Source organism: Cupressus sempervirens, chromosome 8 (genome assembly GCF_028749045.1).
Source record: "Cupressus sempervirens isolate cs-2001-9-10 chromosome 8, ASM2874904v1, whole genome shotgun sequence".
Taxonomy (NCBI): domain Eukaryota; kingdom Viridiplantae; phylum Streptophyta; class Pinopsida; order Cupressales; family Cupressaceae; genus Cupressus; species Cupressus sempervirens.
Genome location: NC_143125.1, coordinates 697,347,547 through 697,359,393, shown reverse-complemented (window position 1 = coordinate 697,359,393; position 11,847 = coordinate 697,347,547). Strand labels below are relative to the sequence as shown.

Sequence of the window (11,847 nt, the reverse complement as noted above, 5' to 3'; positions counted from 1 at the left end):
ATTATTCTACTATTCATATTCATTGTCTATATGTGTTGATTTCCTTACCTGTACGGTAAACAACTGGGAGTAGGTGTTGGCCAAGAGGCTCTTGGTGGATGCGTAGAGAGCTCGGGAGGAGCTGGTCATCCAGTTGGAGGCAGCGCAGCGACACTTGGCTCAGGGTACCGAGGAGTTGAAAATAGAGAAAGAAGCACGGGTGGCTATCAAGGTCAGCTTGATTAAGGAGGCAGTATTGTGTTAGCAGAGGCTACAGGCATGGAACGAAGGTGAAAGTGATGTGTCAGAAGAAGATTTATCTTATTGTAATCAGTTCGTTAATGTATTTTGTTTATTTGTCTCAGATATTTGTAATTGTCGTCCAAAGACAACTTTTTCTTTTGGGGGGGATGATGTCATCGGTAGAAACTGTGTCAGCCGACTTGATTGTCGTCAGTGTTTTTTAGCCGATGTCATCGGTAAAGATTTTGTAGCCGACGGATAAATATTTTGTAGCAGACATAATGTTTGTGGCTAGCGGACTCCTTCAGGAAGGTTCGGCGGATAGTATTTATATCCCGTTTGGGATCATTGTAAATCATCTTGTGATATCATATACTCTATATGTAATATTCTGGCATAGGCGAATAATAGGAGTTTGTTGTTCGTATTTCCATTGTCTGTATGCATTGATTTATTTTACCTGTACGGTAAACACCCAACTCATATTTGATAAACTTTTGAGGTCTGATCCTTTAGTGGGGTTTTTTTTTTTCCTTTGCTAAGTTGATCTTCATATATTTTGTTGTGGGGGAGTGGGATTTTAATTACCTAGTTTGACTAGGTCCTATGTCATTTTTTTTTAATGTATTGCACCTCGTTAAATAAACTATTTAATGCTATTTATAAACCATTTAAATACGTTTGTTATTTTTTAAATGCATTAAAAGGTCAAACATGACACGTCGAATTTGATATTTATTGGGATGTTATTCTTAACTTATGAGTTATGAGTCATTTTAGAGACATGAGGAGGGAATATAGGAGACTGCAGGTCGAATTTGTTTTTTGTCTGTCAATTAAGTGATCTTTATAATCATTTTGAGCCTTTTAGGGACAGTTAATGATGAGTCATAGGTCTTATTATGACTTGGTGGACTTAAGGGATTATTTGGACTTTATTTTGGGAGGTTTCTAAGTCCTTTTTTAGGGACTATTTTCTGGCATCCGACCTAGGGGGTTGTTTAAGGTGTATTAAGTGAGTTTTGAACTAATTTTAGTTCAATTTTGACTAGTGACTTGGAGAGACTAAGTGACTTTTTTATCCTTGGTGTTTTTTGGCATTATTGGTCTGTAACTCAGTTGTTTTTTTAAAGTGGAAGATCAATATATTTGACAAGTTTTATTCCATTTGAAAAGTTCTTCATCTTACTTATTATTGCAGTTCAGTGTGTTAGGTGATTGATAAAGCAAGAAATATAAAATGTTTTTCTTTTAAAACATTTTGTTTCATAGTTTCTATCTCACCTATCTTCATCTTTCTGCAGGTGGCCTTTTGTGCAGGTTATTAACTGTGCTATAGAGGTGCTTCAAATGCTGATTTGTGAAAATCATCTTTCCATACTAGTATTTGCATCACTCATACTTGTTAATGAAATATTTAGCATTGGAGGTCCATAATAGGTTGTGATTCTCCTTTTCTTCGCATTTGAGACTAAGTATCTTTTTAAAGCTGTTCACCTTTGTTTAATTTTTTTAAAGCTCATGTTTTAAGTTTTTGCTTCCTTGTTAAGTTTTTTTTCTCTCCCCTTTTCATTAAAAATCAAGTAGTTTAATTGTGTGAGTAAGCTGGGAGCTAGCCTTATCCGGAGATGCACTCCTTTTATAGTTCACCCACAGCTTAGGAGTGTTTCCATTGTTATCTTGAAATGTTAAATTATTATTGAATTTGATGAGGGTGTAATTTCAAGTGATAATAGTTTTTGGCACTCCCGGTGGGACTGTTTAGCAAACAATTTATATTTGTCAGTTTTACTATGCAAACCTGCAAAAGAAGAAGAAAGATTTTCCAGAAGTCTTTCTTTGGCACAGTTGGCAACTCTATTGGTGAAGAATCAGTGCTGTTAAGTTTTTATGAAATGACACACAAGAAGATCAAAGAACTTTCAGTACAGAGAGTTGTCTCCCCATAGAAGAGGAAAAAGGACATCTAAAAAGGTCCAAGAAATTCTTGTTTATATAAGAAGATCACGGTCAACATTGCCTACCGCAAGAGCTAGTATTGTAACAAGTAGTTCAGCTACTCAAGTCCAAATACCAAGGAGAACTTTACTGGCTCAAATGGCTAGAGCTTTTGTTGCATTTAATCAAGGTAGTCCTTTAAACTTGACTCAACATGATGATATACCAGTGGCAGCCCTCAAAAGCTTGCCTTATTTCTCAAGAGAAGACCAAGTTACCCCCATTGAGCACTTTCATGATGTTGCAAACTTGTGTGCCTTACATCATATTACGAAAGACAATGTTGCAATGAGGCTATTAGCTACATCCTTCAAAGGAAAGGCTTTGGAATGGTATAGAAGACTGGTTGCAAGGTCAGTAACAGACGGGGACCAACTTGCTAGAGCATTATGCGACTTTTTCAAGGATAATTCTAATCATCTATCGCTGGTTCAACAGCTGGCCACCATTCAGAGAGCACCACATGAACAAGTCTCTAATTTTAATTTCAGATTTCAAAAAACTTGGGAGAGGATTCCTATAACAGTGAGGCCCACAACTGAAGATGCATTTTTATATTATTTCAGAGCTTTTAATAGCAGTATCATTTTTATGATACAAATGTTGGGTGGCAATACATTACTTGCAGCTTACCAACTAGCTATTATAGCAGAGAATAATTTGATACAAGCTGGTCAGATAGCTCCAAGGCCACCAATGCCCATTTTCCCTGTGGCGCCAGTCATACAGCCCATAGTACCACTACAAGAGGTCCTATTAGCAATGATACCACCATCACCAGCACTACCAGCACAAAATTCACAGCAAATAGTAGCTGCAAGTGTTGCATCAACACAACCGAATGATTTACAAGAGATCAAAGGTATTCTACAAACATTTGTTAATGAGTTGACAAATATCAAGAAGCAACAATTCCAAAGTGCAAGGCCTTACCAGTCAAATAATAGTTTCTAACAATAGAACCAAGGCGGGTATCAAGGTTACAAGCAAAATTATCAAGGTGGATACCAAGTAAATAGGCAAAACATAAATTCAAGGCCATTTCAACCATATAATTCTGTCGTAGCTAGTACTTCAAAGGATATAGTACCTGCTCAAAAAAATCTTGTTGCTGATTACAAGTGGTGTTTTCCATGCAATCAGCCACATAATCAAAGTACATGTTCAAACAATGTGATCAACCAAGCATTGATGGTCTAGAGTACGCCAATGGCCCAGCAAGATACACCTCATGATGACGCTGTTTCACATTAGAATCAAACTCCAAATGAGACTAGGCTTCTAAATTGGCAAGGGGAGGAGTTTTGTGGTGTGCATATGGATGACTCTACAACTACTGTTTACACCAAAACTAAAAAGAGAGCTTTTGAGCTCAATAATGTAGCTGATAAAGTAGCTGATGCAACACAAGCACCAGCTAAAGAAAAAAATAAAGGTGAAACAGTTGCACAACTATCCACTCCACAAATACATGTGCTACAAAAGAATCCACCCATTGCATCAAAAGGACCATCTCATTTACAAGCTGACCATGATATGGGAAAGATTCACCAAAAGGAAAATCTTGTTGTACCATTTAATATTGTGGATAGTATGAGGAAGCTGAATATGAATATTTTAGTATGGGACACACTGGCAATCCCGGGGTAGAAGGACATGTTGCAAGTTGCTTTGAACAACAACGTATCAAGTAATGAGGTATTTAAGGACCCTAAACCTCCTTTCTATTTAACGGTAATTGTGGGTAACAAACTAGTCCACAATTGCATGGTAGATAGTGGTGCTAGTAGTTTTGTTATGCCCAAAGAAATAGCTGATAAGTTAGGACTCAAATATCAACCTTTAGAGAAAGGTGTTGTCTAGTTAGATGGAACAACAGTAAATACCCTAGGGATCATCAAGGGGTTAGACCTTACACTTCACGTTTTGTCCTAACTTTGCTATTCCCTAAGATATTTGTGTAAATGACTTACCTCCATACTTCGCCATGTGTCTTTCGAGAGATCTCACAGCCAAAATAAGTGGTTATCAGTCTGCCGACTGGTCTCATATGTTGTTTAGGACCCAATATGGAACGGAAGTTACCATTAAGTCAGAGAGGTTGACCAAAGATCATATAGAACCATATTTTCCTAGTACTGTAAATGTAATTTCAGACGCAACAGCAATGAATCATGCTGTCATGGACAATCCAGCTACTATTATTCATAACAGTTATGGAGATGGTAGTATCCCTGATGTTTTGTTATGAGAATGGCATAAAAAAATGTTGTTGACAGCCCTTCCAATATGGTTGTGGAAACTAGCATGGGAAATTATGTCATTCATGAGTTGGATGTAGTGATTCCAAACCTAGAAAAGGGAAATGAAGAGCTGTACCATCAGCAAAATGAGTTGTGGGAAATGTACTTTGATGGCTCTCCTAGTAAAAATGGTTCTGGAGGAGCTATGCTTATATAGCCTTCAAGGGAAAGATATTACTCAACCTTTCATTTTGCTTTTTCTTGTACGAACAACATAGCTGAGTATGAAGGGTTAATAGTTGGTCTTGAATGGGCAAGAAAATGTGGTATTAGCCTTGTGAAAGTTTATGGTGATAGTGAGTTAGTGGTAAACTAGGTTAGAGGCCTAAGTGTTGCAAAAAAACATGCTCTAAAATGCTACAAGAATAGGGTATGGGATTTAATTGAAGATTTCAACGCCTTAATGTTATTTCAATTCTTAGAAATCATAATAAACATGCAGATCGACTAGCTGCTATTGGGGCTTAGTTTGATCTAGTGGAAGATATTAAAAGAGAGAAGGTACAAGCACATGTGAAATTGGTTATCCAGCTGTCTATCCCTAATAATGATGTCAACTAGCAGGTTTTTGACAGTGATGAGCAGATTCTAACATTTTTATTGGAGGAAGAGCATTTTACTATTACAAATCAGAATAATCTAAAACAACAATATGATAATCAGATCATTCAACTGAAAAATAACAAGGTTCCAAAAGGACTAGTCGCATTAGAGTCCAATTTCGACAGTGATGATCAGCTGAGGAAGGGAAAAGTTGGGATGCAGGTAAAGGATGATCATTTCAAAGAGCTAGAAGTAGCAGAAGGTAAATTTCTGAAGGTTGTAAAAGTTTGTTCAGCTGAAGAAAAATAACAATTTATAGAGTTGTGTCAAGAATTCCCAGAAGTTTTTGCTTGGCAATGTTCTGATTTGAAGGGTTTTGATCCAAGTATAGTAGAACATACAGTCGATTTGGACCCAAATTCCAAACCTTAAGGCAAAAGCAAAGACCTATAAATCCAAGGTTGGAACCACTAATGATCAAGGAATTAACCAAGCTTATTGAGGGAGGAATCATCTTCCCCATCAAACACATTTTCTGGGTATCAAATCTAGTACCAGTGAGGAAAAAGAATGGTGAGATTAGACTGTGCGTAGATTTTCATGATCTCAATAGGACATCCCTTAAAGATCACCATCTGCTGCCTTCTATGGAGAAGATTCTTCAATTGATTGCTGGTTTTGAAAGGTTTTCCCTTCTGGATGGCTATTCTGGTTACAATCAAGTGCGTGTAAATGAAGCTGACCAATTCAAGACAACTTTCACAACAAAGTGGGGTACTATGGCCTACAAACAAATGCTTTTTGGGTTGTCTACCGCTGGTGCAACATTTTAGAAAGCGATGGAGCATGCATTTCAAGGTCTAATTTATGCTTTTTTGTTGGTATATTTTGATGATGTGACAATTTTTAATAAATATACAGCTGAACATTTACATCATTTAAGGCAAGTTATTGAAAGCTGCAAAGAATTTGGTATCTCCCTAAATCCGAAAAAGAGCATTTTCATAGTGCATGAGGGTAAGTTGCTAGGACATATTGTGTCAAAGGAAGGGGTCACTATTGACCCCGAGTGAGTGCAAGCTATCCTAGAATTACCATTACCAAATCACAAGAAAGGTTTGTAGAGTTTTTTGGGAAGGATAAGTTTTATCAGAAGATTCATTCCAGATATGGCAAGGTTGCAGCAACCATTAACAACAATGTTGAAGAAGAACGTAGAATTCAAGTGGACTAAGGAGGTGAAGGATAGTTTTCAAGCCATCAAGTATGCATTATCAACCTCACCAACCCTTGTCAGTTTGGATTTTACCAAGGACTTCATTTTGTATGCTTTTGGTAGCATTGATAACATTTGTACAATGCTTGTACAGAAGAACAACGATAACTATGAGCAGCCCATAGCCTTTTTCAATCAATCTCTAGCTGATTATGAAACCAATATACATTTGTGGAAAATATGTGCTTGCAGTAGTACACAGTTTGAGAAAATTTAAGCCCCGAGTTGCTGCCAATAAAGTACACATTTTGGTAACTCATCTGAGTATAAAGGAATTTTTGCTGAGCAAGGATTTGAATGAAAAATGAGCTGGATGGATTACTAAAGTCATGGAGTTTGACATGGATATACACGTCACAAAACTGATAAGAGGTAAATGATTATGTAAGGAAATGGCAGCAGGCCCAAATGATGAAAAGAATGAAGTTACAGTTGCTGTTTTGTTCAATAGTGATGATGTATAAGCTACAAAACCACCAAAAAATGAAGGTTGGGTGCATGACATGATCCATTTTTTGAAAACTAGTGAATGTCCACTACATTTAGACAGAGCTAAGCGAAGATATTTTCGTTTACAATCCATTCCTTATATCCTATTGAATGATGTGTTTTTCGAAAAGGATATCAATGGTATATTGTTACGATGTATTGACTCTGATCAAGTAGAAAGAGTACTTAGAGAATTTCATGATAGAGACTCAGGAGGTCATTTTGCACCTAAGACTACAACATGGAAAATCATTTTGGTAGGTAAAGAGAAGCTTCCAGCCAGGCCCTTGCAACCAATTCAAGTTGATCAACCTTTCATAAAATGGGGATTGGACTTCACAGGACTAATCAACCCGCCTTCCACTGCTAGACATAGATGGGTACTCACAGCAACAGATTATTTTACCAGATGGACTGAGACTATTGCTTTGAGGGATGCAATCGAATTATCTTTTTTGAGCTTTTATGAGGATATAATTACCGGATTTGGTATACCAGAATCGATAATATCAGATAATTCTTTGGCTTTTGTTGGTTTGAAGATAACGGAGTGGACTGTCAAAAATGGTATTTATCTAAGTATGTCTTCAAACTACTACCCTTAGGGGAATGGTTTGACTGAGAGCACCAACAAGAATTTGATAAGGATTATCAAACCAGTAATGGAAGATAATCAACGAGTTTGGCATTCTCGATTAAAGACTGCATTGTGGGCAGATCGTATAACTTCTAAAAGGTGCACAAGCAACTCTCCTTACATGCTGGTTTATGGGAAGGAAGCTCGATCACCATTATCTATTGAACTTTCAGCTTTGGATATTGTGCATCAACTACAAATGTTTGAGGGGGAAGACCCTATGGCTGTAAGATATGCGGAACTAATGGAATTAGAAGAATCTAGAAGAAGGCCTACGGAAACAATGGAATATCATCTGCTTCAAATGACGAGATTTTTTGATAACAAATCTTCTTCTAAACATTTTGTTGAGGGAGATGTTGTGTTAAAGTGGGATGTGTTGAAAAGCAAGTCAGGCAAGCATATGAAGTTTGATAACTTCTGGAGTGGTCTATTTATCATTACTTAATGCAAGGAACATAATGTGTTCCAGCTATCTAATATGAAGGGTGATGTGTTGCCGATTCTAGTTAATGGAATCCACCTCAAGCATTGTTTTGAGGTTTGAGTTCTTGCAGTTCTTTTTTAGTTTTCAATAAGGTGCTATTGCACTGTGTTTTGTGGTTTTGATCTCCCTAAGTGCTATTATGCACAGGTTTTTCTAGGTTTTCCTTGCGTTTCTGTTTTCAATAATGTTTTCAAGTCATGAGGAGCTGAAAAGTTTAAGTAGTCCCACATACACACAAGCATCTTGACCAACCAGGCATATTCATACATACAATCCATCAAGCAGCACATGAATAATGGTCAAGAATGCTCTAAATGACTCGCTCGTATATACCAAAATGGCTAGTGGGTCAACATACTTATGCATACAAGAGCCTTTGTGTTTTGTGTTTTTGGGTCGGTTTTTGCTGTTTACAGTTCTATGATGCTGTCGAATCTGTTTTCTTTTCCCTTTTAGGAGAAAAAAATAAAGCAATCCTATATGTATGCAAATATCCTCGCTACATATTCAGATGCATATATATATACCCTATGGATATTGTGTTTTGCTGATATGAATAACCTCAATAAAGCATACATATGCATGTGAATATTGGGCTGAATTTACTTACATCATACAACATTGTTTAACCTTTTGATTGGCTTCTATGTTGATGTGTTCCTGTATGCAAACATGCGCCATTATTTCCATCAACCTAATGCTATAAACACAATTCCTAATGATGAAAGGAAGCCTATCTCATCATCAACAATCATGCATATGCCACCATGCAGAAAGATATTATCCCACATACTTGCATATCTGGAGTGACTTTGAGCCCAATGGAAATGTCGAGGCTACTGATTTTCTATGTCTAGCAGGCAAATACCCTGTAGAGGTCGCCAATTTGTTATCCTATTGACCTATCAGTTTTTTTAAAAACAAAAGTGTTCCTGAAATGATTTATTCTCAAACACTTGGCATTTCATGCCTATAGATTACATTTTAGACGAAAAGCATTACCCAAAAAAGCAACATATAAAACAAGTATTACATGTTTTTCTGAAAATGTAATTTTATTTATTAAATGTCCATAGTATTTCACACAAACCATGAAACTGACCAGTAAGAAAAAATAAGTCAGAACCTGATTTTTATACATAAATACAAGTGCAGAAAGAAAGAACAGAAAAACAAAAGGGTTCATAGGTGCTAGCCAATGCTTGGAATGACTGGCTTGTTGCTGGTTGCCCACACGCTCGCTTCCATTGTCCTATTTTTCCATACTCCCACTCCAAATCCTGCAGATGCAAAAAATGAGTTAGATCAAAATGATCTAAGCAATGGCCAACAAACTCACCCTCTTGTCCTGCAAATCCATTTACATCCAAAAAATCCTAAAATCTTGATCTATTTTTTCCTAGCATGTTTGTTTCTTGTGTAGAATCCAATCCCTTAATAAGTACGCGGTTATAACCATAGGCTCCCACAAAGGTTATTGAGCCCGGCGTGCTTATAAGAGATTGGATCATCGAAGCTAATCAAAAGTACAATCAGGATATCAGAGGGATGTATTCATCTATGAGACTTTTATTCTTAAAACAAAGGGTGCTACAGAAACTTATTCGCTTGGAAATGAAGTATATTAATCATAACAAGCACAGAACAAGAGAAAAATGAATATGATAACCAAATCTTGGCAGAAAATTTGTACTTTCCAAGGAAGAAACTTTTTCAATCAAATAATGAATTAGAAGTTCAATCATAAAATCCTTCAGGATCACCTATGACATACATTATAATGGCAATATGATTGGTAATCATGAAACAAATTTGCTACAAATTGGCCCTGAGATTCAAGACAGCTTTCATAACGAAGTGGAGTTGAAATTCTAGGGGATGTGGATATCACTAATCAATCTAAGGTAGATAATTTTTACCTTGTTGATCATCATGAGTTGATGAGGTCTACTGATGTTGGAATTTGTGGTTATGAGGATGTTGACTTTAATGCGAGGAGGAATTGTATCATGGGGATTACTGAGAGCTTAATTTTGAATAGTAATCTAGTTAGATATGATAAAAGTGGTAGTTCAGACAACAGTATTGACAAAGCTGAAGAATTCAAGAAAAGGTGGGAAGTGGTGGACTATCAGGTTGTTAGGCATGATTCTGATTCTAATAGACAACATAGAGCTGTTCATGACAGTGAAAGCTGAAGAGAGTGACACAGAGAAATACTTCATTGAAGATGCTATCAAAGAAAGGTCTGATGGATTGGAATTTAAGGAAGAACCTGAGAAGTTTTTGCCTGTGACATTCAGATTGCATCAGGAAAGAAGGGCAAAGGTTTTTGCCTATTTATAGTGTGAGAGAAGGAAATGTTGATGAGTTACATACAGTGTAGTCTGCCATCTGCACACACTTCAAGATGTTGAAAGAATAGGGATAAAAGGAAGGATGGAGAAAGTTTGAATGACCTTATGAAAGATGATGTTACAGAAAGGGTAGAAGATGAAGAAGTTGCATCTATAGGACAGTCCTGTAGACTGGACGAACATGTTTAAGAGGGGAATGATGAAAGATTTCTCATGGGATGCCGAATCCGCTGAGAGGAAAAACATATTAGCAACATAATAATGGTCCATAATGAGCAGAAAATACCAGTTATATCTATGGCGTGCATTAAATGGAAAGTCAAGATTCTGTTCTATCTGTTCAACAAGGAAAATAACGCATACTCAAACCTCTTTAAAGTAGTTAAACAGTCTGAGAACTTCATGCTAACTTCTGCTGAACATATTATGAATGATAAATGACTCCTAAGAACACGTCATTTGCTGGAAATGGAATTAGGCAGAACCAATTAGAGAAATGGTCATGGTTTGGAAGCTCTTTGAATTTGAAAATAAATGCAAATAACGCAAAGATCTAGGCTCCTTGGATTCCTATTTCAGTAAGCTTAAAAAAGAAAAGAGCCAGAGTGTTTTCTTTTTCAACAGATATATCTGTAGCTACAGATGTCTCTACTGGAGAATTACATATAAACCCAAATGAATGTGTATCAATGCTGCCATCTGAAAAAAGGCAAACCTCCAACAAGGCAAAAAAATTGAAAAAATAACCATTAATGGTGGCGGGAGCTATGAGTTTTTGCTTTCAAACCCTAAGTCGACCTCTAGCTTCAGATTTCCAGAAGGGTCGACAAGTATAAAATGAAAGGAAAGTCAAAAAATCAGATATATATTGTGCCCCAAGTCGTATTTGATAAATTCTTGAGGTCTGATCCTTTAGTGGGGTTTGTTTTATTTAGCTATTTATTTTTTCTTTGCTAAGTTCATCTTCATATATTTTGCTCTCGTGGGGGGGGAATTTTAATACCCTAGTTTGACGAGGTCCTATGTCATTTTTTTTTAATGTATTGCACCTTGTGAAACAAACTATTTAATGGTATTTATCAACCATTGAAATACGTTTGTTATTTTTTAAATGCATTAAAAGGTCAAACATGACATGTAGAATTTGATATTTATTGGGATGTTAACTTATGAGTTATGAGTCATTTTGGAGACATGAGGAGAGAATATAGGAGACTGCAGGTCGAATTTTTCTTTCACCTGTCAATTAAGTGGTCTTTATAATCATTTTGAGCCTTTTAGGGACAGTAAACGATGAGTCATAGGTCTTATTATGACTTAGTGGACTTAAAGGATTATTTGGACTTTATTTTGGGAGGTTTCTAAGTCCTTTTTTAGGGGTTGTTTTCTGGCATCCGGCCCAGGGGATTGTTTAAGGTGTATTAAGTGAGTTCTGAACTCATTTTAGTTCAATTCTGACTAGTGACTTGGAGAGACCGAGTGATTTTTTTTTATCCTTGATGTTTTTTGGCATTATTGGTCTATAACTCAGTCAT

The 11,847-nt window shown here is 36.5% G+C and overlaps 1 protein-coding gene and 1 long non-coding RNA gene across 2 annotated transcripts; one reads left to right on the top strand and one right to left on the bottom strand.

The window, feature by feature from the left end:
• Positions 1–6,734: 6,734 nt before the first annotated feature.
• On the top strand, positions 6,735–7,916 carry LOC149544367 (uncharacterized). The gene is made up of 3 exons (XM_089795964.1): positions 6,735–6,800; positions 6,963–7,398; positions 7,549–7,916. Exons 1-3 carry the CDS (start codon positions 6,735–6,737, stop codon positions 7,914–7,916), a joined length of 870 nt encoding a protein of 289 aa, XP_089652090.1.
• A 1,068-nt stretch (positions 7,917–8,984) lies between these two features.
• LOC149544366 (uncharacterized) lies at positions 8,985–11,285 on the bottom strand. The gene is made up of 2 exons (XR_016355778.1): positions 11,060–11,285; positions 8,985–9,235 (listed from the first exon to the last, which is right to left on the bottom strand). It is a non-coding gene; the product is annotated as an uncharacterized LOC149544366 (long non-coding RNA).
• Positions 11,286–11,847: the final 562 nt, after the last annotated feature.